The following is a 25,871-nucleotide window of genomic DNA, read 5'->3' as shown; positions in this document are numbered from 1 at the left end:
GACAGAAAAGATGATGTAGGTTTGCCTATCATTAGGAGTTGGAACTAGTCGTGACGCTTTAGAAGAGAAAGAGAGTGAAGCTGAGCAAATGCCAAACGACATGAACCGATGGATTTGGATCCTTTCGAGTTTTAGACTCTGCATCTTCGTGCTTATGTAGAATATCCCCAGGCATAAATAATATCAGGGTAGTGAATTTCCCAAACTAGCCATCAGCACCCAATGCCAACAATCCAACATGTACCATGTGGTCAGATTATTGAGGAGTTCAAGGGAATTTAAAGCAGATGAGTATTTTGTGGCCTTTTTGGTGTTAACCAGTATTTGATTAGGTCTGTAGGTCTTTCTCGTAATGATAACAAACTCTAAATTTGTAGATCATTATCATGTGTCAATAAGCAAAACGTCACAGGATCATGATCTCAATTATTTTTGTTTTAAAGGATCATGACCTTTAAGAGGTTGAAGAGGTAGACAAACTTCCTAGTTCCTACCTGATCTCGCAGAGTGACCAAGATTATCAAGACTGAGCACCTGCCATGAAGTTATTTTAAAAAAAGAAAAAGAAAAAAAAAACATATGAGGAGTTAGTTGTTTCATATGTCATCAATAAGAAGTCATGAGTAATGTTATATATTTTGAAATAGTACTTACGTACATATGCACCATTCATTCACTACAAAATTAATGATCTGAAAATGGACATTGACACACAATTGAAGTTTAGTTCACATATTCATATTCATACAAATAAGATTAGAGATGATAATTATATATGAATCATCATTCTGGGTTATATAAGTGGAAGAGAATGAGAAAAATACGGAAATGAGAGAAAGGTAAGACTCACGTCTCCGAACATAGAGAGTTCATCGACTAGCGATGAAAGTTTGCACAAGGGAAACCTAGAAATATCAAAGAAAATAAATCAACCATAAAATGTAATATGTTATAAGTGAGTGTAGATAACCGTTTCAATTTTCTGAGTTTTAATTAGCCTTTCTATAAACGTAAATTATTCATGAAACTTAATTTTGTTCCCCACAAAATCACAATTTTCATAACGAGACAAGCCAAAAAGAAGTAATTAGCCATGGCAGATTCCTTTGGATCTTAGTGAGGGACGTGGTAGGTATCCGTATGTGGAACTGTGGATATAGGGAGAAAATAAAAAAAGAAGAAGGCTGCAAGTAGAAATTTTTTATTTTCCTTACCCCAGAAAAAGGAAAAAAAGAAAAAGAAGAATATTCATTTGGTCGTTAGGACGGACGAGGCTAGTTGGGAAACTCAGAACCAAAAGAAAAATAAAGTGAGCCATTTTGGAAACATTTTCCCACTTCCCAACCACAGTGAGAGAGAGAGAGAGTCAATTTGTAGTAGAGAGTAGAGAGTAGAGAGTAGAGCCTCCAACTCATTCTCAGAGCCCAACTGGTATCCGAAACGACGACGTTCATAGGCTATCAGTTGAGTCATTTTCTTCGTTTCAAAAACTCCGCCTTTGGATTGCTCGGCTGTTCAATTTGATCGGTTAGTCCGCCTCTCATGCAACCATTTACATTCACTCTTTCTGGGTTTTTGGTTTGTGTTCATCGAAACTTGTTAGTATGTTGATTTTGGTTTTGAATAAATGTTCGTTTTTTTTTTTTTGTGGGTGGGAATTTGTTAAAGTTTGAATCTTTGATTGGATTGGTTGATGGGTTTAGGGTTAGAGATAAAAAGTTTGAATCTTTGATTGGATTGAGTGGTATTGAAGTTGTTTAGTTTTTGATTGTTGGGTTTTGTTTGGCCAGGTGGGTTTTGTGAGAGTTATTGAGAAAATGAGAGTGTGGGAAATGTGAGGGTGATTGTTGTTGGAGATATTTGAGTGGTTTTGTGGAGGGTTTGTTGAACAAGTATGGATCTTGCGTGTAGTTTTCGGCAGCCGAAGGTGTTGTGTGGAAGTGAAGGGGGGAGTTCTAGGAAGTTGAATGGGGTTGATTCGTATGTTTTGTTTGGGAGTAGAGATGGTGGGTGTAGCTTTCGGGGTAATTCGAGAGTTGTTGTGAAAGCGTGTTTGGGGAAGAAGGTGAAGAGGAGTGTGTGTTTTAATGGTTGTAGGGTTTCGCGTTTGGGCTCTAGAGAAAATGCTGATGATCGTTGCTGGAGTTTGAATCTGAAAACGCCTTTGTTTCGTAGCTCTGGTAATGTTCTTAAAGGGTCGAGAGTGGTTTGGTGGTCACGGTGTCAGAGTAACGACTCATTAGCGTATGTCAATGGGAATGGTCGGAATGTAGAGTTTGTGGAAGGTCATGATGAGAGCTCAGGAGTTGCGCCCATCCATGATGATGAATTGAGCAGTTCCACAAAAGAGGAGGGTGATAAAGACAAAATAGATGAATCAGAGGCATGTACTGTGGATGAATTGAGGGAGTTGCTGCAGAATGCCATGAAAGAATTGGAAGTTGCACGTTGTAATAGTGCCATATTTGAAGAAAAGGCTCAGAAAATATCAGAAGCTGCGATTTCCCTGCAGGATGAAGCAGCAACTGCTTGGAATGATGTTAATTCAGCCCTTGACACTATTCAAGAGATTGTGAATGAAGAGGGGATTGCAAAAGAAGCTGTTCAGAAAGCAACAATGACTCTTTCATTAGCAGAGGCAAGGCTTCAGGTGGGAGCAGAATCTTTGGAGGTTGCAAAAAAGGGGACCGGTTCGCTGGATGCTTCACGAGAGAGTGATGGGGAACATGATTCTGAAGACGATGAAAAAGCATTTTTGGTTGTGCAAGAAGAAATTCGGGAATGCCAGGCGAATTTGGCCAGCTGTGAGTCAGAATTAAGGCGCTTACAGAGTAAAAAAGAGGAGTTGCAGAAGCAAGTGAACAGGTTGAATGAAGTTGCAGAGAAAGCACAGCTGAATGCTTTGAAAGCAGAGGAGGATGTAACAAATATAATGCTATTAGCAGAGCAAGCTGTTGCTTTTGAACTTGAGGCAGCACAATGTGTAAATGATGCAGAGATTGCATTACAAAGAGCAGAGAAATCTCTCTCCAATTCAACTCTTGATACCATAGAAAACAACCAGGGACAGGTGTTGAATGATGATGCTGCTGTCGAGGAGGAGGAGAAGGTAGTTCAAGGAAGTTCTGCTAATATCATTACTGAAAAGGATAAAGATCTGTTAATTGATGGTGATTCGTCTGCTATCAAGCCCTTACCAGATAGCCCTTCAGACAGAATCACTCAGAGTGTTGAAGAAACAACCCAAACTGCTGATCTAAGTGATCATGAGAAACAAAAGATAGGCGTAGATTCTTTTAAAGAAGCTGAAGTAGAGACTGAAAAGTCAAAGAATGTGGTTCAAACTAAAAAGCAGGAAACTCAGAAGGAATCGAGTAGGGAGAGTTCAACCTCAAATGCACCCAAGACAATAGTGAAGAAATCTTCTCGTTTCATTCCTGCATCTTTCTTTTCTTCTGAAGATGGGACTGAATTCACACCATCATCAGTGTTCCAGGGTCTGTTGGAGTATGCAAGGAAGCAGTGGCCCAAGTTGGTTGTTGGGATATTCCTATGTGGCATAGGGTACGTATAATTGTTTCTACTTGCGTTTCATTTATTTTATCGCTTCTTGGAAGAATTTCTTGCAGAAAAATTTATAAGGTGTAGCTAATGAGTACTTGGTTTATGAATAATAAGTGTCATGACATGTCTGCATTCTGGGTTAAACTTTGACGGAAAACAACCCACACGTTCAAGAATGCTGTGGATCTACTTTGTTTTATGAGAGACATAAAATATATATCAGGACTGAGATAAACTAGACAACCTGTAATATGCGAGCGAATATGAAATTTCCAAAATTTGACCAGTAAAAGTTCTCCCTCTTTGGTTAATCAAGTACAAATTGGCAAGCCAACAAGATGGTATAATGAGGTATTGGTTCACAGCTTCTGCAGGTGTTTCTCTCTACTGAAAAGTCATGGAGGCAACGACTACATTGTTGCCATGATGTAGCACTATTTTTATTTTTTATTTTTTCACTATAATTCTTCTTCTTTGTTCGTCAGATAGCTCTCTGTATTTTTGCTTTGCTGTTATTATTGAATAATTACATGGCGTGTAGTCTTTACTTCCTTTGATCTCAAATTGCTGAGATTTATCACAGGCTCACCTTTTACACTAATCGGGCAGAAAGAGCCACTCAACTGATACAACAGCCAGATGTAATTACCACTAGTTTTGAAGAAGTTTCCTCAACTGCGAGGCCTCTAGTTCAACAATTACGTAAACTTCCTAAGAGAATTAAAAGTCTAATTGATATGTTGCCTCATCAAGAGGTATGTGGTTATATCCCCTAACTTAAATGTTCTTTGTTCTCAGTCCATCATAGGTTGTTGTTTTCACTTTCAGGTCTGATCTATTCTTTTCTTTAGGTGAATGAGGAGGAAGCTTCCCTCTTTGACATGTTATGGTTATTGCTAGCAAGTGTGATATTTGTGCCTGTATTCCAGAAGATTCCTGGAGGTAATTCAATACCTAATTGCACACTTGGTTGTCTTTCTTTTGTCATTTTGAATGTAAATAGGTGCGTAGTGTCATCTATTTTGGTCAGAGGACTGCCTTGCTGTACAGGATTTTAGTCTATTAGTCCATAAAGTACATGGTGCCTCCATATTCCTAAATGGGCTGTTAGTACATAGATAAGCTGTCGATTTTTGTGAATATGTTTTCTTTCACTTGCTGGTCATCTTTTCTTAGTTACTATAATCTACACCTACACTTGTCCAATCCCTATACTACATAAACGTGGGCCACTGACCCTTATTATTCTTTGAAAATCCTATGGATTTCAAGGCATCATCTGTTGCGGCCTACATATTGCTGTACATCTGAGATTAATGGTGTCACTCACTAACGGGTGTTCTCTCTCTGCTGCTATATTTAGGTAGTCCTGTTCTTGGGTACTTGGCAGCAGGTATCTTAATTGGGCCTTATGGCCTCTCGATTATTCGTCATGTACATGGAACAAAGGCAATTGCCGAATTTGGTGTTGTTTTCTTACTGTTCAACATTGGCCTTGAGGTGAGTCTATCAATTGAAGATTTCTATTCTATTTATGCACTTTACATTCACTATGATGAATTCTATGTGAAGAACAATGGAAAACTAACAGGACTTTGGTTTACATTTTAGCTCTCTGTTGAAAGGTTGAGTTCCATGAAGAAATATGTATTTGGATTAGGCTCTGCTCAGGTGATTATCTCCTAGTTTTTCTGCTGGGCCACAACAACAATTTCCGTATGCTATTGATAAATAAATTTACAAGGTTCTTGATATTTAAATGCAGGTTCTAGTCACAGCTGTTGTAGTTGGCTTGGTTGCTCATTTTGCTTGTGGGCTGCCAGGCCCTGCTGCAATTGTAATTGGCAATGGTCTAGCTTTATCATCCACTGCAGTTGTGCTGCAGGTAATGGTTATGAGCAATCATAGTATATGACTTTTGTATATAGGCATCTTTAATTCAATTGATTTGATTATCCAAAACTTAAATAAACAGTTTAGGGTTTAGGGATCATTTTATTGACTTTTGTACATGTGGCTGGATTCAGCCAAGAATGTGGATCATTTTATTTGGTAGATGGAGCCATTTGGCCAAAATAGGTCTGACGCACAGATGAATTTCCCGCTTTGAATATTGAAGTTGTAATGCAACCCAAAACCAATTGACAATGGGTGGAAAAATCTTAGATTTTATATATCCCATCCAACAATGCTATAGTCAACAGTGTATGGAGGAGCACTAGGAATGGTTGGATGGACTTGGTTTTTCAGGTACAAGATGGTATGGTTTTGCAATGCTGGTCTGGCAATTTTGGGGTGGAAGAGCTCCCTTTAAGGATACTTTCTCAGGTCTTTTTAGTTTGACAGTTGGAGAGGGAATTTCTACTTGGTGAATGTAGATTCTGGTAGATAACATAACCTGGTACCCAATTTTTATTAGCCTATAGGATGCTGAGCAACTGCAAGAGGTACTTTACTTTCTTAAATCTCTATGTATGGCAAGGGTGGCAATATGGTGGCGTGGAGACTACATAGACGTAAGAAGTTTGAAATGTAATTCTTCTTCTCTGGTCTTGTGAGGTCAAAGCAGGTTCTGTTCCTTAGAAAGGAATGTCAGATGTGAATGCGTCACTAAAAGCATTCTTCATTGGGAAAGAGATTACTATAAACTTTTAGTTGTTCCTAATTTGTGGATCAGAGGCAGAATAGTGAATAGGCATGATTAATGCACAGGGGTAGCACAAATAGCTTATCACCTTCTGAAATTTTCAGTGGCTTCAGGGTTTTATCGGATCTTCGTTTGGTAGTTTGTTGTTCTTTAGCAGGGTGAAATTTTCATTTTCTTTTCTTTTGTTTTATGTATGTCTCTGACTCTGCATGGTATATGGTTAATGATGCTGGGCTGCACCCTCTTAGTGGTTTTTCTCAACATTTTTATTCAATTTTTATATGAAGGCAAAAACCTTCTAATGGATGTATATATACATATATATTTTTTTCTTTCATCTTTTTCCGACAGAGAAGTTAATTCTCATCAACTTATTTTTCAGGTCTTGCAAGAGCGGGGTGAGAGCACGTCACGCCATGGTCGTGCAACCTTTTCTGTTTTACTGTTCCAGGTTTTGCTTTCTTATAAGAGCTTTTCCAGGCTATTCTGAAATTCCAACATATATTAAGTCCCTTGCTTTTGACAGAATAACTTTTTGAAACACGGAATCCGTTTATTGAATATAGTAAGGGCATATTCCAATGAATTGAATATCAAACTAAGAGTTAGGGTCATCTTGCACATATTCAACTGAATTTGTTGTGCCGACATTTCGATGATTTTGTGTGTGCTTGCTTATGTATATTTTGTAAAGCAAGTATTGTAATGTGATCAGCATCCTTATTCAAGTGAATTTGTCGTGCCAACATTTCGATGATTTTGTGCGTGCTTGCTTATGTATTTTTAGTAAAGCAAGTATTGTTATGTGATCAGCATCCGTATACATATTATAGTGCCCCCCGGAAACCTTCCACCTTTAGTGCTGGTAAATCAGTAAATAGGTGTCAATACATTTGAATTTATTGACATGTGGTTAAGTGGTTAACCTTGGAAGAAAGAAGGGGGAAAAATGTAGTTAGCCTTTTGTTTGAACTTTCATGTTTTATGTCGTTCTTGCACATCTTGAACCTAAATTTGGTATATTCCTGATTCTTTTTAATATTTTTCAGGATTTGGCTGTTGTGGTTTTGCTAATACTTATACCTCTCATTTCACCAAATTCATCCAAAGGAGGGGTAATATTTCTTATGCTTTCCTGTTACCTTTTTCTATGTTTGGATACAACTTTTTTTGGGATGTCAAATGCTCGAATGCAATGCAATGCAATCTCTCTCTCTCTCTCTCTCTCTAGGCTAAACATGAGCTTTCAGTTTCATTTTGTTTAATTTGAATTTCAATGTGCATATGCTGATTACTAGGCGTGAATGAAACGCAGCACTGTCTCTGTTCCACTTTAAATAGCAAGGACTGATGACCAAACTCATATACTAGTACAACAATTAATAGGTTGATAATAAAATATATTTCTTTCTATTAAATTTGATCTATACTGACTATAGCTGCTGACCTGCTTATAATTTACACAGTAATGATTCTTCCTCTTCCCTAAACAGAATGTTTATGTTCCCTGAGAATAGAGATGACTGCTCTCACATTCTAATTAGTTTCTTAGTTTTCTCACACCCTAATAAAAAAAAAAACCATGAGAAATAAAGACCTAGTTTGTATCTTTGAACATAAATCAAGAAATACTGGGAACTCTCTTGCTGTATGTTTTTAGGTACATACTGAATAACTTTGTCTGCTACATTTCAGATTGGTTTCCAAGCTATTGCTGAAGCTCTTGGACTTGCTGCTGTAAAGGCAGCAGTTGCCATCACAGCCATTATTGCTGGTGGACGCTTGGTAAGCCTTGTGTATATAAAATATTTTGCAGAGTTCTTCAATAACGCCATTGAATAGGTAAACGAGTAATGCATGTTTTTACACATTCATGTTGTAGCTCCCAATGCCCCAATAGACTATTTATTTTCAACTGTTATGATCTTGATTAAAATTAATGCAGGTGTTATTAGGCAAAGGCAGTTTTCTATATGTGGCAATGTATGATGATATCTGAATGTCTATAAATTGTTCTGACTCACTAATAGTATTATGTAGCTGATTTTCATAGAAGTCCTTGTTATCAAAATTCTCTAGACCATTTCATGATGATCCAACATGGCCACATCTGCCTTTGGTGGCTGTTGCTGCCTCTCAAAATGTTAACCTTGAATAGTGTTTGGCCTGATTAAGAAACTCTCTAGTGTGAAGAACTAAGTAACCTTGGAAGAAATTTTGACAATGTATGTATCAATTTCATAATAGATTTTATGTTAGGGGGGAAATCTTGTTAAAGCTTCTATTAAGAGCAGAAAGTGACAAATTGTTAACTGCTTAAGGTCATTACCTGGCATTACTGATATTGTGGGTCAAAATCCTGATGCTTCTCTTAGAATAATAATGTAGCTAGGAGGAAGGGAAACTTATTTGTTTTTCTTTACTGCTTATTAGGACAGTTTTGGAATGGGTTCATGTATTCTGCAAGCTCTGCTTTTGATCTCATCAGGTTCTTCTATAAAAGTCAAACTTGTGTCTTGAACCTAATGTTGTTTGGTGTGGTTTTGCAGTTGCTTCGACCAATTTATAGGCAAATTGCAGAAAATCAAAACGCAGAAATATTTTCTGCCAATACATTGCTTGTTATTCTGGGAACAAGTCTTCTCACTGCCAGGGTAGGTCCTGCGTTATTTGCTTTTTAATAATCATTTTCTAGTGCTGTAAAGCTCTTAATCTTTTCCTCTTATGTACAGGCTGGACTATCCATGGCATTGGGAGCATTTTTGGCTGGTTTGCTTCTTGCAGAAACTGAATTTTCCTTACAGGTTGAGTCGGATATTGCTCCATATCGTGGCCTTCTATTGGGTCTCTTTTTCATGACGGTATGTACTTGTTGTGGTTAAATTGTGAGCAGAGTTAATGGACGGAGGGAAAAGAAGGGGGGGGGGGGGTTGGGGGTTTGGGTTAGAGAGAGAAAGAGAGTCTCAAAATGAGTTGATGTGTATTGAGACCCCCAACCCACGTGACTGGCCTTCTGTTCAATGTGATCTCAATTCCATTTCTGAATAAAATCTTATAACCCAACTCCAGTCTTCCATTTTTTTTCCTTTCTTTTATGTGCATCTTATAAATAACACATGTAGTCAACTGTCAGTCTATTAATATGTATAATGTTTTTTTTTATTAACAACTGTTTGTGGTTTTTCAGGTTGGAATGTCTATTGATCCAAAACTTCTTGTTTCGAACTTCCCCATTATAATTGGATCATTAGGACTTCTACTTGTTGGCAAATGCTTATTGGTTGCTTTAATAGGCAAACTATCTGGCATTTCAATAATATCTGCAATAAGAGTTGGTCTTCTTCTTGCCCCTGGTGGAGAATTTGCATTTGTTGCTTTTGGTGAAGCTGTTAATCAGGTTTGCTTCTTTATTAACTACTATGTGGGAAAATTGCTTGTTTGCTATATTATTAGCAGCTATACAGTTTATATATATATATATATATATATATATATATATACAGTCCGGCTACACTAAGGACGTCCTTAGTTTTTCTTAGGTACGGATTTCCGGTTTTCACCCACTTTCCGATCAAATTTTCACATCTTAACCGTTCAGTTTTTAGGTCCTAATGTATAGATCACCTCTGAAAAATTTCAGCCAAATTGGTGATCATTAAGGCATCCAAAACTGCAAATTACAACAATGTAAACGAACGGTTCCGGTTCGACAGATTCGGTTCGTTCGTGTAAATTGCAGTTTTGGACGCCTTAACGATCACCAAATTGACTGAAATTTTGCAGAGGTGATCCATACATTAGGACCTAAAAACTGAACGGTTAAGATGTGAAAATGTGATCGGAAAGTGGGTGAAAACAGTAAATCCGTTCTATAAGAAAAACTAAGGACATCCTTACCTGAGAAAAATCCTATATATATATATATATATATATATATATATATATTTCCCATTGCTTGTTTGCTATATTATTAGCAGCTATACAGTTTATATATATATATTTCCCATTTCTTGTTTGCTATATATTTTTTTTTTCATCTGGCCTTTTTGCTTCCTTAATGCATTTAATATTCTTATAGTTTTTTTTTTAATTTTTTTATTTCAAAAGAAATTTCTTGTAGTTGTTAACCAATGAAAAAAGAGGTTCTGCTCTGCTAAATTAAGTAGACAGGGTAAACGCAATGGTGGAAACAAAATATCAGTTGTCTATGTAATTGCTATTAAATATTGATCAATTACTTTGGTTTAGTTGGTGCATCTGCAGCTTAATACCCTCTTAGCTAGTCTTCGATGTTTGTAGAATTACCATACTCATTTCTGTCATACCATGCTTATTCTGTCATCTGTAGGGAATAATGTCTCATCAACTATCTTCTTTGCTCTTTCTTGTCGTTGGAGTTTCAATGGCCCTCACACCATGGCTAGCTGCTGGAGGACAGTTAATTGCATCTCGTTTTGAGCTGCATGATGTTCGAAGTTTACTGCCCGATGAGAGTGAGGTAAAAATACCTGCAGTGAATGCATGACTATTATTCTTGATGTTCTGCCACGACCAATTGTTTTTTTTCGGAAGGCCATGAACAATTGTTGACATGTATTGGTTTCCACTAAAATTCTTGCTAGTATGAATCTATGCAACCATAGTTTCCTTTTATGTGAAAAATTTGGTTGGTATATCATGAGTATAATTTTAGCTGTCCATATAGTATCTTTTAATTGCTATCTTCAAATTAGGTAGCTTGCTTTTGTTAGGATGGATACAAATTTGTTTGCACTTATTGATCCTGTATTTTCTAGGAATTATTATTTACTGATAATCTCGGGTTCTCTTGGCTTGATAATATTTCCAGACAGATGATTTACAAGATCATATAATCATTTGCGGATTTGGACGAGTTGGTCAGGTTGTGAAATAGTTTATTGTACAAATTGATTTAAATTCAGTCTTACCTACGCATGGATTTGTAACAATTTGTGGTGTCTCCCATTTTCTCCGCAGATAATTGCACAGCTTCTTTCAGAGCGCCTAATTCCATTTGTAGCTCTTGATGTGAGGAGGTAATCTTGATGTCTAAAACTATGTTAAACTTTTTGTAGTAATTAGTATTTCTACAGTTCTTCCATCATAGTTCAGGTTACTCTCCTGTATGTTATACTAGTGTAGGTTTGTCTAGTTAGTATATACGTCTCAGAATGGTTCTTGCAGTAATTTAATTTCTCTTAGCCATTACCAATAATATGATGATTGTTAAAGTTATTAATTAAATTATTATGATTATCAAGATTGTAATAAGGCTAATCACAAGGTAGCTAGATTTGCTTTGTCTCTTGTTGATCACTTCTTATTGTGAATGGATACTGAGCCATCTTGGCCGTTTTCTATTATTGAAGATGTTTGTGTTCCAAGTTACTATGGGGTGTGGTACTCTTTCCTTTGCCTAGATCCGAGCAAGGTTTTACCACTAATTGTACCCTTGATTTTGTGGTTGTGCAAAGTATTATTGAAAGTCTTTTTGGATCAAGAAAAAAGAAAACAAATATTCTGAGGATTAATTAAGTTTGGAATTGTTATTTTCCAGATTTTTGACGATATCTTTCTGCAATATATCGGAACTTATAATAACTAATCATCCTGTGTTCTATTGTTCAGTGATAGAGTGACAGTTGGACGTTCCCTGGACATTCCGGTCTATTTTGGAGACGCCGGTAGTCGAGAGGTATGTATAATTAGTTGAAACTATAGTTACATGCAGCCATGCAGGATTCTGATCTGACATGCTTTTTACTACGAGTAGGTGCTCCACAAAGTTGGTGCTCACAGAGCATGCGCTGCAGCAATAACGTTAGATTCCCCTGGTGCAAACTATAGAACTGTTTGGGCTCTGAGCAAGTATTTCCCCAACGTGAAAACTTTTGTCCGTGCTCATGATGTTGACCACGGTCTTAATTTGGAGAAGGCTGGGGCCACAGCGGTAATACTCCTATACCTTTTCTTATTATACTACCTGTTACTGCAGCTGTCTGAAGTAACCCAATATTTATTGGGTTATAACTTATAAATATCTAACACTGCATTTTTCCGTTACTTGAGAAAAAGTTGAACTAGTGTCATTGGCTGACTTAAAAATTGGAATGCTTATCTCATATATCTTCTTATTAGCTATTACATTGCATACACGAGAATTTGACCTAATCGTGAGAAACTTACAGGTTGTCCCAGAGACCTTGGAACCGAGTCTACAGTTGGCAGCTGCTGTTCTTGCTCAGGTAAATGGTTTATTGTCAGTGTCTGATATAACTATCACTGCGGCATATGTCACAACATGATGGAGATGCTGGTTTTCGTTTCTCTTTAATGCGTTATGTTTCATAAATTGTGTCTTGTGACTCTTGTCGTAAGTGCTGGCTACATTTGTCATGTTTGTTATACTTATGTGTACCTGTCCTGGACTGTATGATATCATGATAATTTCTTGTATTTGTAATAGAAATTCTAATTCCTACTCTTGATCAAATTTCTGTTCAGTCGAACCTCTTTTGAGTACCACCAAAGTTTATGAGACATTTCAATTGGGCCTTGGTGTACTGCGATTGCATCTATTATTAGCTGCATGGTGGTAAATCCATGTCTTTCTCAAAAAAAAAAAAATCATGACTTTCCAATTGTATAACATGAGTAAGCGACAAAATATTATGTCAAATATGGTATCATCCAAAACACACTGAGTCTGTAAATGGGTCTCGTGACTGGAGTAAGCTTGATTTGATTCAATAAATTTGAAAGTTTCATAAGGTTCTGATTGTTCAGTAGGTTAGTATCATGGTCAAAATAGAATCAGTAGCTTTCTCTTTTATTTCAACTTGAGGTTGCAGTTTCAGTTTTTATTTATTTTCTCCAGAAGATGATGGTAATATGGTTTCTCCTGGTTAACTTTGTCCTCTTTCAGGCTAAACTTCCCACGTCAGAGATTGCAGCAGCCATCAATGAGTATAGATCCCGGCATCTTGCTGAGCTAACTGAGGTAATCCCTATTTGGCTTTAGTTTTACATTTTTTCTTCTCACCAGATATTGCCTTACTTATCTCCCTTATGCTTCAGATTTGAGATGGGGTCCTAAACATATGTTTCTGCATGCAGTTATGTGAAACTAGTGGAAGCTCTCTTGGCTATGGATTTTCTCGAATGATGAGCAAACCCAAACTTCCGCCTTTGGATCCCACAGACGATAACCAATTCACTGAAGGAACACTGGCAATATAAAAGATGCCAGATGACACAGTAAAGGATAAAGGGAAACTGTAGAAACAGCTCAATAACTGTATAGCAGATTACTCCTTCAATTTTGGACCCAAAAGAAAGGAAAGAGATTATCTTCCATTGGGTAAACTGTACAGAAAATACACTGAAGAGACATCAATGGAAAACACTTGTTTGACAAGCTTTTTTGTTCGAAGAACTTTTTTGGACCATTTTTTTAAAATTTATTCTTATGTCTAATGAGGCTGAAGTCTCTAAACAGAAGTCTCCTAACATTTTTGGTTTTTGGGCTCTTCTTGGCTCTAAGATGAAGGAAAGATCATAATGCTCCAATCTTCTTATTTGTTTCTTTATTAAATTGGATGTTTCTACCTCATGAGACCAGAGCCTGCTTCAATGAAGTGAAAATAGCAGTTCAGATGGAATGGGCATTCCTATTGGAAGACCATTCCATCCTTTTATTTAGCATTCATGCTCAAATCTGAGATGTTGAATGCTCTGTATTTTTTTTTTGTTCTTTTCCGATTCATGAGTTGAATGCCTGTTTCAATCCTATGAAGCATAGATTCAAGCATCAAACTCAGTTTCCAGAAATTCTGGTTATCCCACAATTTTTTTATTTTTATTTCTTATACGGAGTCCTGCGGTATTTCAATCAAAATTTCCAACTAAGGACTAATCTGTAGTCGGGAGGTCTTATCAGAACGCTTCCTCCTCCTAGCTACATACAACAACGTCGTGGATCGAATGAAGCTTCAAAAGTATTCAAGATTGGGGATAAAACTGGATCTCCAGTTTCATTGGTGTGGGTTTACAGCTCTAGTAATTAAGGAAATGATCTCAAGTTCTCAAATCTTGTTTAACATAGTTCAAATTATTATTTTCCCAATATCATACATTCCTCGTATATTTTTTTTTTTTGAATAAATGCATTCCTCGTATATTTCATTCTGACTAATGTACGAGGATACCTTTTTAATTTTATTTTTGAAAATTGTAATTTGTAAATTAATATAATTTAAGTAAAAATTAAATTTTCTGAAAAAAAAAAAAAAAAAAAAAATCCAAAAAGTTTGATTCTTTTGAAGCCGCGCCGTTTTGCCTACTTCACAGTCTCTCTCTCTCTGCTCTGCTCTGCTCTCTCTCTCCTAAAACCCTAAACCCTTTTCTGAGGGTTCTGAAATCCGATCATAACGTACAGAAGAAGAGGCCTACTCTGTTGTCTGGTAAATCATCCGATGGCGGCAGCGTCGATGGTATTCACGGACTGCTCCTCCACCACCGCCGCCGCTCGCCTCCTCCCCTTCACACGTACCACCCCTCTCCTCCTCCGCACCACCCAATACGCCGTCGTTTTCCCTCGCCGCCTCATCCACCCTCCCAGAACCCTCTCAATCCACTCCTCTTCTTCTTCCCCCTCCCAATTGTCCACCGGTACGCCTCTCATTTCTCTCAATTCATATCAAAAATCAAAACTTTATCATCAAAATCAAAACTTTATCATCAAAATCACACCTTTATTATCAAAATCATAGCTTTGTTGTAAGTGTTGTGTAATAGCTGTGATTTTGTTTGATGGGTATTGGTTGTTACAATTTAGTTAGTGAGTTTGTGCATTGTGTGTTGTGTATTACAGCTTCAATTGTTTCCGAAAATGAGAAGCACGAAAAATCGGATACGAAACTGGAAATAGTGAATAAAAGGCTTGATGGGAAGAAAGTGGCAGAGAAAATTAGAGGGGAGATAGCTGAGGAAGTGTCAAGGATGAAGGATGCAATTGGGGTTGTTCCGGGTTTGGCTGTTATTTTGGTTGGAGATAGGGAAGAATCTGCCACTTATGTTAGCAAGAAGAAGGAGGCTTGTGAGGTTGTGGGGATTACTTCTTTTGAAGTGCATTTGCCGGAGGATGCCACGGAACAAGAAGTGCTCGACTCCATCTCCGGCTTCAATGAGGATCCCTCAGTTCATGGCATCCTTGTTCAGCTACCTCTGCCTAGGGTGTGTGGCTAAATTTTGAATTTATTTTTCCTCTTGGTGATATATTGCTACAATAAGAATACAAGTATGAGTTAATGTTTCAAAGATTATACATTTTTTGCTAGTTCTTAGAGTAAATATAATTTAGGCACTTATACTGATTAGTGGATAGAGAACTATTGGACATATAGGTTCCTGCTTTATAATCTGAGGAAATGATCTGTTCCAAATGATGCGACTCCAGGTTATATTGCTACATGGTTTCAAGTCTTCATTATATATATGTTTTCATCTACTTATCCTATGATTCGGGGAAATGGTTCACGCATCTTTTGTATGACTTAGATCAAAAGGGCATGGTTAGTATCCCGATTGGATCTTTTTCAGCCCCTTTTTTTTCATACAACATTTGGAGATCTCAGTTACTTTTCATGACCATGTAAATGTGTAAGGATTTTCAAAATATAAACATTGCATTTATTCTTCCATGATATGTTCAACCTTCTAACTGTTTTCATGTGCTTGTTATACCAGCATATGGATGAACAAAACATTTTAAATGCTGTTAGCATTGAGAAAGATGTGGATGGATTTCACCCGCTAAATATTGGCTGTCTTGCCATGCGAGGTAGGGAACCCTTCTTTGTTCCCTGTACTCCCAAAGGCTGCATAGAGCTGTTGCATAGATATGACATCCCTATCAAAGGAAAGAGAGCTGTTGTAATTGGCCGGAGCAATATTGTTGGGATGCCAGTTGCTTTGTTGCTGCAGGTGAGATTCATTTTCTAAACTAGGGAGTTCTTTCTTTGTCTTCTTAAACTAACTTGAAAATTCAAAATTATGGTAGAGGGAAGATGCTACAGTCAGCATAGTCCATTCCCGAACCAAGAATCCCGAAGAGTTAACAAAACAAGCAGATATTGTAATCGCAGCTGTAGGGCAAGCAAATATGGTGAGGGGTAGCTGGATTAAACCTGGTGCAGTAGTTATTGATGTCGGAATCAATCCAGTTGAGGTGAGAACGGCTTTGTTGATGGTCTTTTTTATCATCCCTTGACAATTCATTCCTTAGTCTCTCTCTCTCTCTCTCATGCATTTAGCATTTCTCTTTTGAGTTTGTAATCAGAAAATGAATCTTTTGGCTAAATTATCAGATATATTGGACCATCTTTGTTCTTGAAAAGATGCAGAATTGGTAATTGATCATACCGTGTTAATATGGCCTTTCAGTTTAATGTTAAGAAATTCATTTCTTAAGTTCTCTAATGTTTTGTGATACTGGGTCAGTTAAAAGGGATGTCTTGAGCTTTTAGGCACTTGGTTTATGGCTTTTGGGAAGGTAAGAAAGCCAAAATCCTTTGGGTATGTTTGCTTTCGGCAGTATTTTATGTTTTAGAGATGGAGCGAACTAGAAGAATTTTTTAAGTTTATGGGCTTTGGGATGATGATTTGGGATTGACTGTGGTACTGGTCTGCAACTCTGCTTTATGGGCTTCGCTTACCAATCATTTCAGGAATTAGTCCCTCTCTTTTAATATTATTAGCTGTTGTGAAGTGAGGCTGGCTTCTTGTTTCTGGTTTCTAGTGTCTTTGTCTTATGTTTTTCTCTAGGCTGTGGTTTTTTATCTCTTAATTTCAGTAATGAACTCTTTGTTTCTTCTAAAAAATAAAAATAAAATAAATATATCCCTCCTTTCAAGATCGGTGAACAGGAAATGAAGCATTATCTAGGTTGTTCGAGATATATGGAGCATTATTGCATTTAAAGAATGAAATTGATGATATGGTCATGGCATGTTGTTCCCTCATTCAAGGTTACACACGTGTTCATGTGCTCATTCTGTGCTTGTATATTTGGACAGGATAAAACAAAGCGCTCGGGCTTTCGGCTAGTTGGAGATGTCTGTTATAAGGAGGCCAAAGAAATTGCTTCAGCAATTACTCCAGTACCAGGAGGAGTTGGTCCAATGACTATAGCAATGCTTCTCACTAATACACTCATATCAGCAAAAAGGATACACAACTTCCAGTGAGATCTTCAGAGTTACTCCCATAGCAATGCTTTTTAGTGCAGGGACAGTTCTGTCCTGTTCCTATTGGTTCACTATTTGAAGTCGAGAGTTCTTTTCGGTCAAGTTTTTTCGCAGAGTTTAAAGCTCTTTTCTGGTCAAAACAGTCAAATCTATCTTGGTCGGACCGTTCTAATGTATAATGTGGTATAATGTATTTACAGCAGGAGAATTATGTAGCAGAAACCAAGTACTTACTCTGACATGTTATTTGATAGTCTTGGGGCATCTCTCTCCTGAATTCCTAATTTAAAGTCCAGTGTTCTTACCCTTGTCGTTGTATTCTCTTGTGAGTTGTGAGTGCAATTCATGTTCACATAAAAAAGTGCAATGTTCTTTGTTTCGTAATAATATCCGAGTCTTTTTTGTTTTTGGCAAGAATAATATCTGGATTTTAAGAAAGAATAATATGTAGAGTCTAAGAAAATATAGATGAGTCTGGTCACGTGTTGGACGATTTGAATGAGAAGTTAATCACGGCATAGAATAGCGCAAACGTATTTGAGTCAAACGAATACTCGGTCAGCATTAACCGGTCTATGTCAAGATGTTTGTTGGGTCGAGTAAACTTCAGACTCTCATCCTCTTCACAATTTAGTCTGTGTTGTTCTTTTCAAACTTTTCATGTTTACCGTACAGCACTGGTATTCAGCTTCAAACCTTCAATTTGCGGCCAAAAATGGAGTTCTGGGGGTTCAGTACTAGCATTTGGTCGATTATCTTACATCTCTTTCTCCTTATTTCAGCCTCTTCAGGTCTAGGAGGAGGTCAATTGGATAAGCTGGCATTGCTAGCCTTGAAAGCTGAAATGAATGATACCCTTGGCATCCTTAGCTCATGGAATGAATCCCTACCTGTCTGCAAGTGGCCAGGCATTCATTGCAGTCGAAAACACCCGAGAGTCACGGTGCTGGACCTCCAATCAAGACAGCTGAAGGGTCACCTGTCTTACCACATCAGAAACTTGAGCTTTCTCAGGGTATTAAACCTCCAAAACAATAGCTTCAGCCAGTTCATCCCTAAGGAAATTGGTTCATTGTCCAAGCTTCAGGTACTTAATTTAGGTAAGAACAATTTAATAGGAGAAATCCCAGCTTGTTTTGGAAATCTTTCTTTTCTTCATATGTTATCTGTGGAACAAAATAAACTGGTTGGAGCTATTCCAAGTAGCATTGGGAAATTGAAAAGCTTAACATTTCTTGCACTGGGTACAAATTATTTGACTGGTACTATCCCTTCCTCCATATACAACCTCTCTTCAATCAAACACATATCAGTGCTTGGTAACCAACTTCATGGAACTCTTCCTTTTGGATTGGGGCTCTCAATATTTCCAAAACTCGAAACCTTTCATTTTCACATGAACCAATTCAGTGGAGAAATACCGATTACAATCACCAATGCCACCCACATCTCAGAATTTGGAATCTTACAGAACAATTTTACTGGCAAAGTACCTAGCATGGCAAGGATGCCAAATCTATCTAGTGTTGAAATGGATGATAACAATCTTGGATATGGGGCTGATGATTTGGGTTTTGTCTCTTCTCTGGTCAACAGCACTAAATTAGAGCTGTTGGGATTTAGTGGAAATAAATTTCAAGGAGTCCTACCTGAGTCCATAAGCAATCTCTCAACAAAGCTCAAGGCAATTAGATTGGGAAGAAATCAGATACGCGGAAGCATTCCAATTGGGATTGGAAATCTCATCAACTTGGGGATACTAGGCTTGGAGACCAACCTATTAACAGGCCCTATACCAAGCTCAATTGGTAAACTACATAAGCTGTATAATCTGTTTCTGAATGACAATCAGCTGTCAGGTACTATCCCATCTTCTCTAGGAAATCTAACTTCACTAAGCAGATTGGTTCTCTCGTCAAACAAGTTACAAGGAGGAATACCACGGAGTCTCGGTGAATGCAACAACTTGCTTGTTTTGGTTCTTTCTCAAAATAATCTTAGTGGTTTCATTCCACCTGAAATCCTCAGTTTATCCTCCTTGTCACAAGTTTTGGATTTGTCTAGTAACCATTTTACTGGTCCCATTTCTATTGAAGTAGGTAGGTTAGAGAATCTTGTTGCCTTGGATGTTTCTGAAAACAAGTTATCAGGTTTGATTCCAACGTGCTTGCAGAGTTGCAGAAGATTGGCAACTTTGCATTTGGAAGGGAACTTTTTGCAAGGGATGCTTCCGTATGACTCCTTCCAGAGTATGAGAGGAATTGAATATCTTGACTTATCTCGCAACAAATTGTCTGGCAAGATTAATGCCGTGGAGGGACTCCCATTTTTGCATTATTTGAACCTGTCATTTAATGATTTTGATGGTGCAGTACCAACGGAAGGAGTTTTCCAGAATACTAGTGCGTTTTCTATCATAGGAAACACACGGGTTTGTGGAGGTATACCTAGCTTAAGACTTCCTAGATGCATCTCCAATGAATCTAATAATTCCGAGGAAGAATCAATTCCCAAGGTGAAAATAATTATCTCAATTGCATGTGGCGGGATTATTGTTATCATAGTGTTGTGCATTGTGCTTATTATTAGATCAAGAAAAGCATTGTGCCTTTTACATTTTCACCAATTAAGAAAAGCATTGGTTAAATCAACATCAAGATCATCCTCATTGGGGGTTTCACACTTGAAAGTGTCATATGGAGATCTTCTCAAAGCAACTAATGGGTTCTCTTCCCAGAATTTGATTGGTAGTGGTAGCTTTGGGTCTGTGTATAGGGGAATTCTCCATCAGGAAGAAAGAATTGTTGCAGTGAAAGTACTCAATCTTCAAAGTTCAAGAGAAAGTTTTATAGCTGAATGTGAAACCTTGAAAAGCATGAGGCACCGGAATCTTGTCAAACTACTAACTGCTTGTGCAAGTATTGATTTCAAAGGAAATGATTTCAAAGCTTTGGTGTATCAGTTTATGATGAATGGAAGTTTAGAAGAATGGCTGCACAGTTCAGCTGATAGACTACCTGGGGCTCCCTTTGTGCAAGGGTATTTGAATCTTATTCAGAGGGTATACATTGCCATTGACATAGCTACTGCTCTGGATTATATGCACAATTTCTTTCACAAGCCAATAGTTCATTGTGATTTGAAGCCTAGTAACATTCTCTTGGACAATGACATGAATGCCTGTGTTGGTGACTTTGGTTTAGCAAGGTACCTCCCAAATCCACTTCATGCACATGAAAGCGCTCCCAGTGCAATAATGGGTTCTATCGGCTATACTGCTCCAGGTAACGCTGTCTCTATCCTTCAACTCCTTCCTTGCATACAATGTATGTTTTTCTTACTGCATTTTTGACTGTATAAGTGTATAATCTATATGATTTTGTATAAATACATTCCAGAGTATGGTATGGGAAGTCCAGTGTCAACATATGGCGACGTGTATAGCTTCGGGATCTTGTTATTGGAGTTGTTTACGGGCAAGAGGCCAACTGCTGACATGTTTACAGATGGTCTGAACCTACACAACTATGTTCTGTTGACTTTGCCTGAATGTGTGAAAGAAATATATGATCCGGTGCTTCTTCAAAGTAAAGAACACAGCACTATCATTAATGCCAAGATGAGCAACAGGAATCACATCCACAATGATCAAAGACAAAGGGTTGAAGAATGCTTGGTTTCCATTGCTAGGATAGGAGTTGCTTGTTCAGTAGAGTTGCCCAAAGCGCGTATGAAGATTGGCGCAGTGTTATCTGAATTACGTCTAATAAGAGATGTACTAACTGGAACCAAGATGCCTAGAAAGCATATGATAAAGCCTATAATGTAACTAATACAACTATATACGTGGTAGTGGTCGGGATCATGGAAACGTGATAGTCCCGGTCCACCCAATAATTACTCATCTATATGTACTGGATTTTGACTTTCATGCCATCAGCAAACTTTGGGAGAGGATCTTGATGCATAAACTGTTAAAAATCCAATTCATTTAATAGAATTATAAAAGAAGGGCCAAAAACCTCGAAGAGTTGTGCCAATAGAATGAAGCAACACATTTACACATTGTTGAAGAACTATACATTTAATAGCCAATTGAGGTATCCTCTTCTGGGCCATTGAAGATCTCCTCCTGCTTCTTCTCCGCGCATCAGCTTTTCTTCTTTATATTATTTGTCTCCCCACATTCTAGTGAACAAATTTTGAAATAAATCATAAGAAAATAAGGCAATTAATATAATAAGTCTTAATGATAACATCACAGTGCATGATCTAACAAGGAGCAAAAGTTCTGTATTAAGACTATTATAAAAGAAGAGGAGGGTGTGGTTTGCAGAAAAGGAGATGCCAATTTCACAAAGAAAAAAAAAAGAGCAAAAATTAGTCTGACTGAATGTGTATGACACTGGGACGTACCTCTCCCGTAGAGACAGGTAGTGTTGCTCATCATTGAACTGGACATTTTTCCTACTGTGGAAGTCAGAAGCAGAGGTTGAAGATAAAAACTGGGAGCAGTCCTTCAAATACAAGCATTCCAGTAAAGGACACTCAAAATCAATAGTAGCACTTCCACTGTACAACATAGGAAGTCTCATCAAAACTAAGTTCTTCAATTTTGGAAAAACGGTCTTCTTCTTGTTCATTGTTTCCTTGTTTGCTTCAATCACTCTTTCCAAAAGAGGGCAACTGCCAACTGAAAGGTCTTCCAATTGATACAGACACTGAGCTGCCTCATAAGAGAAAAGACTTCCTACAAAGCTGCATTGTTCAATGGACACAACTTTAAGAGTCTGGAACATTGCAGGTGGAGCAGGACCATTACATATGCTTCTTACTGCATCTAAACTCCTCAATGACAAGTCTATCAATTTTGATTTTTCCGGCTCAAATCCTTCGCATCCAAATACATATTCCATTCCATCAACATCATTACAAATTAGAGTTTCCAGATTTGGTACTCTCTGCAACAATTTTGATGGTAAAAGTATGTTCCCCCAGTTATAACAAGAGTCAACCTCAAGTAACTTGAGACTGAATAGAGACCCTTGTGGTAAATCACCAAGACATAACTCTTTCATGAAATCTACTCGACTGAGATGCAAGTCTTCCAAGTTCTGAAACACAGGTTCTTTCGGAACCCATGTTGTTGTGTTCATCAACTCTTTCAAGTTCTCATCGCAACCAATTATAGAGAGATACTTCAATCTATCTAACCTCCTATGCTCATATTCCACAAAAAAATCAATCAACCCTTTGCACTCTACCCACTCTAGCTTCTCTGCTTTGTTTATTACCACGAAGACAAACCAATCCGGTAATGTGCTGATGGCTGTGTCAAGTGTCAAGCATACTGAATTATAACAATATTGAGAGACCACCGTCTCGTCATCTCTTCCAATACATATATCAAACTCAACCCAATTCGGGTTGAGTTCAACATTTTTAGGGATACAATTTGCATGGGAGATCCAAACCTTCAAAAATCTTAAATATGGCAAGCTAGTCAACTCATCAAAGCCAGCATTGGTTTCTCCTCCTCCTCCCTCAACTTCACTCCCCCAGTCCCAAAACCCACATTGCATGTACAGTTCTTCTAGTTTATGCAACTTTGAAAAAACTTTTGATGGAATTGTGACAATATGTCCACCAGTCAAATCCAACATCCTTAGATTGGTTAAATCTCCTATTTCTTTTGGAAATTCCCCAATGTGTGATTCTCTCATGCTAAGGATCTCAAGTTTTTTCAGTTTTCCAAGCATGGAAATGTCAGTTATGATCTTCAGATCATCTAAATGCAAAACTTGGAGGTTGGCTAGAAGACTGAATGATTGGGGTAGTAATAAAATGCAAGTGTTGCTAAGATTTAAGACCCTTAGTTCATTGGAACTTTGAAAGAAGGCCTCTGGGAACTTTTCTATATGGCAATTATCTTGTAGTAATAAAACCTGGAGTTTTGGACATACCAACTCTTCTGGTAGTGTGCGGATGTCATTCCCCATTAGTGAGACCGCAGAGTAGCCTTCTTGTAATTGACGAGGCCAATCCTCATCCTCCAAACCGCAGCCAGCTTTTACAAAAAACCCATGACCATCTTCAGATAGTGCAATTTTCATGGTTGTATCCCGAATGACATCATGCATCCTTACACATAGTTCTTTGCCACTATCTAAAAGCAAGCTTGAATTCTTAAGGTATGTGACCACCATATGTAGTGTTTCTCTAGCTTCTTCAATTGTGTCAGCATCTCGAAACACACCTTTCCCGATTGCATACCTAAACAAGTCTTCTATTGGGATGTCATAGTCTTCAGGAAATAGGCCACAAACCAAGAAGCATGACTTGCAATCCTCATCTTTCAAGTAATCGTAGCTTAACTTTATACATTGGGATGCATCTCCCTTATCGTCAAGGTTGGCAGTTTGCGAGTTGTTTAGTCTTTGAGCTGCCTTTTTCCATTCTCGCAGGTCTTTATCTCCAAGTGCCCTTGCAACTGCTATCAATGCAATTGGTAGACCGCAACATTCTCTAGCTACCTTCCTCGCTATATCCCTGAAAATGGTCGTTTCGAAAGACCTTCTTGCTTTTCTCATAAATAAGGTCCAAGAATCCTCTTCCGAGAGGACATTAAGGGTGATCTTTTCTTGGCACTCCATGGCATGACAAACATTCTGTATCCTTGTTGTGAGTAGGACTTTGGAATTGCATATTTGAAGTTCCTTGTAGCTGGGAATCCCTATGCTTGACAATTCTATTCTCTCCCAAATGTCATCCAAGATTATAAGGATTTTATTTTTTCTCATTATCTCTTTGTTCAATCTAGAGGCTCTTCCACTTTGTGACTTCCCTTGTAAATCGATCCCCAGCAACTCTGCCAATGTGTGCTGAATTTCCGTCAAGTCAGGGCTTTGGGACATGACAGCCATAATCACATGATGAAAAATCCCATTTTTGCGAGCTTGATCACCAACATGTTTTACCATGGTTGTCTTGCCAACGCCTCCCATTCCATAGACCCCGACAGTTGAGACCTCATCATCTTTTAGCGCTTTCATAACCTTGTCCATGGCTTCCCTTGTTGCTTCAAATGCTTCAAAATCTCCCATGATGATTCCAACTGGTTGTACTATACTGCACACAAAGTCCACAATGGCATCGGCAAGTTCTCTTTCAGTCCTACAAGGAAAAATACGGTCAAATAATCATCAGGAAAATAATGATAAATTCAAAAGAACAATTTGAACTCTTGCTAATGACGATAGTGTCGTGATGCTTACTTATAATTTTTTGTATGCCACCCGGAAAAATTTGCCACTTGTGCTAAAGCATCTCTCCACTCCTGCACCTTCTCTGATCCGTGTCGGTTAGAGTTTTCATGCTTGGTGAAAGCTTCTTCGAAACTCCTTTTCTGATATCGAACATCAGTAGGTTCGACATGATAGAAAAGTGGAAGAATTCTGTTTTCGTCTTTCATGCATTGACAAATCTTTGCAAGTTCCTCCAAACACCAAATAGAAGAAGCATAGTTTTGGGAGAAAACAACAATTGCTAACCTTGATTCTTCAATTGTTGTTAGGAGAGTGGGAGAAATATCAGCCCCTGGTGGCAGGTCTTTGTCATCGATGAATGTTTTAATTCCTCTTTTGTTCTGCAGACGATCATATAATTCAAATGTAATACCCTTCCGAGTATCTACACCCCTAAAACTCAGAAACACATCATACTTCCAACAACGAACTGATGAAGGAAGCGGTGCAGGGGCTGTGTGGGAGCTTGAGGCCATTGAAAACCACAAAAAAGGAAAACAAGGTCTCAAGAACAGGCAAGTGAGGAACTATATGAAGGAAAGCAGAAACTGCAGAAACCAAACCAAAAAAATCCAATAATAGCTGAATAGTTAGATGCTTTAGGAGCAGATCACCAGAAAGAGGTTAGATAGAGAGTAGAATTTTGCAGACTCGAGACATTTTAGCATGTCTTTGACTTGCTCAGCCAACCTACACTATGTCTCTAGTTGCGTGCTAACGTTTAGTTCTGATCACAAGTCTCACTTGTATATTTTTCTACAATGTTGCCTACAAAGGAAGCAACAATAATTAATAAACTCAAAATTTTCAATGCGATGGCATCTTTGATTTGTTCAGCCAATGTTTAAGAATTTCTCCACTTGCTGACTTCATCGCCCTCCATTAGAACTCAACTAGAACATGTTAAGTAGGTAATTGTTTTGGTTGACCTTTTAGCTCTTGACCTAAAAGCATTGACCTTTTCAATGATCATCAAACCATAGTCACACAGCGCACGCATGATCCCTGAATTAGGGGCGTATTAACTATTGAGTATATCTGCCAATTCTTCAGAATCGAATGCGTATGCCTGCGATTTTTCTCTATCAG

The 25,871-nt window shown here is 37.9% G+C and overlaps 4 protein-coding genes across 5 annotated transcripts; 3 read left to right on the top strand and 1 right to left on the bottom strand.

Annotated features, from left to right (window-relative positions):
- The first annotated feature begins 1,252 nt into the window (after positions 1-1,252).
- On the top strand, positions 1,253-13,649 carry LOC133713362 (K(+) efflux antiporter 2, chloroplastic). Of its 2 annotated transcripts, none has more exons than XM_062139361.1 (21): positions 1,253-1,527; positions 1,791-3,564; positions 4,148-4,319; positions 4,416-4,506; positions 4,928-5,064; positions 5,176-5,235; positions 5,330-5,449; positions 6,594-6,662; positions 7,261-7,326; positions 7,907-7,996; positions 8,761-8,865; positions 8,944-9,072; positions 9,399-9,608; positions 10,560-10,709; positions 11,061-11,114; positions 11,210-11,268; positions 11,861-11,927; positions 12,006-12,182; positions 12,421-12,477; positions 13,158-13,232; positions 13,310-13,449. In XM_062139361.1, exons 2-21 carry the CDS (start codon positions 1,895-1,897, stop codon positions 13,313-13,315), a joined length of 3,564 nt encoding a protein of 1,187 aa, XP_061995345.1. In that variant the 5' UTR covers positions 1,253-1,527; positions 1,791-1,894; the 3' UTR covers positions 13,316-13,449. The 2 variants fall into 2 exon arrangements, with proteins under 2 accessions (XP_061995345.1, XP_061995344.1); XM_062139360.1 differs by having other exon boundaries at positions 1,255-1,527; positions 13,349-13,649.
- A 922-nt stretch (positions 13,650-14,571) lies between these two features.
- LOC133714737 (bifunctional protein FolD 4, chloroplastic) lies at positions 14,572-17,794 on the top strand. The gene is made up of 5 exons (XM_062140985.1): positions 14,572-14,902; positions 15,105-15,466; positions 15,980-16,216; positions 16,293-16,460; positions 17,308-17,794. The coding sequence occupies exons 1-5, from the start codon at positions 14,707-14,709 to the stop codon at positions 17,476-17,478; spliced, it is 1,134 nt and encodes a 377-aa protein (XP_061996969.1). The 5' UTR covers positions 14,572-14,706; the 3' UTR covers positions 17,479-17,794.
- Positions 17,795-17,892: 98 nt separating this feature from the next.
- On the top strand, positions 17,893-21,409 carry LOC133714735 (putative receptor-like protein kinase At3g47110). Its single transcript, XM_062140982.1, has 2 exons — positions 17,893-20,762; positions 20,877-21,409. The coding sequence occupies exons 1-2, from the start codon at positions 18,194-18,196 to the stop codon at positions 21,305-21,307; spliced, it is 3,000 nt and encodes a 999-aa protein (XP_061996966.1). The 5' UTR covers positions 17,893-18,193; the 3' UTR covers positions 21,308-21,409.
- Positions 21,410-21,509: 100 nt separating this feature from the next.
- LOC133714734 (probable disease resistance protein At4g27220) lies at positions 21,510-25,488 on the bottom strand. The gene is made up of 3 exons (XM_062140981.1): positions 24,753-25,488; positions 21,895-24,651; positions 21,510-21,666 (listed from the first exon to the last, which is right to left on the bottom strand). The coding sequence occupies exons 1-3, from the start codon at positions 25,256-25,258 to the stop codon at positions 21,648-21,650; spliced, it is 3,282 nt and encodes a 1,093-aa protein (XP_061996965.1). The 5' UTR covers positions 25,259-25,488; the 3' UTR covers positions 21,510-21,647.
- Between the last annotated feature and the right edge of the window lie 383 nt (positions 25,489-25,871).

This window comes from Rosa rugosa, chromosome 6, assembly GCF_958449725.1.
Source record: "Rosa rugosa chromosome 6, drRosRugo1.1, whole genome shotgun sequence".
Taxonomy (NCBI): Eukaryota; Viridiplantae; Streptophyta; class Magnoliopsida; order Rosales; family Rosaceae; genus Rosa; species Rosa rugosa.
The sequence above is the reverse complement of the archived record's forward strand: the minus strand, read 5'-3'. Positions and strand labels throughout refer to the sequence as shown.

Coding starts and splice junctions, on each gene's coding strand:
- LOC133713362 (XM_062139360.1), top strand. CDS start 1,895: ATGGATCTTGCGTGTAGTTTTCGGCAGCCGAAGGTGTTGTGTGGAAGT. Junction 6,663..7,260: donor TTTCTGTTTTACTGTTCCAG/GTTTTGCTTTCT, acceptor AATATTTTTCAG/GATTTGGCTGTTGTGGTTTT. Junction 11,928..12,005: donor GAGACGCCGGTAGTCGAGAG/GTATGTATAATT, acceptor TACTACGAGTAG/GTGCTCCACAAAGTTGGTGC.
- LOC133714737 (XM_062140985.1), top strand. CDS start 14,707: ATGGCGGCAGCGTCGATGGTATTCACGGACTGCTCCTCCACCACCGCC. Junction 16,217..16,292: donor CAGTTGCTTTGTTGCTGCAG/GTGAGATTCATT, acceptor AAATTATGGTAG/AGGGAAGATGCTACAGTCAG. Junction 16,461..17,307: donor TCGGAATCAATCCAGTTGAG/GTGAGAACGGCT, acceptor ATATTTGGACAG/GATAAAACAAAGCGCTCGGG.
- LOC133714735 (XM_062140982.1), top strand. CDS start 18,194: ATGGAGTTCTGGGGGTTCAGTACTAGCATTTGGTCGATTATCTTACAT. Junction 20,763..20,876: donor TATCGGCTATACTGCTCCAG/GTAACGCTGTCT, acceptor AATACATTCCAG/AGTATGGTATGGGAAGTCCA.
- LOC133714734 (XM_062140981.1), bottom strand. CDS start 25,258: ATGGCCTCAAGCTCCCACACAGCCCCTGCACCGCTTCCTTCATCAGTT. Junction 24,652..24,752: donor TGGCATACAAAAAATTATAA/GTAAGCATCACG, acceptor TTTTCCTTGTAG/GACTGAAAGAGAACTTGCCG.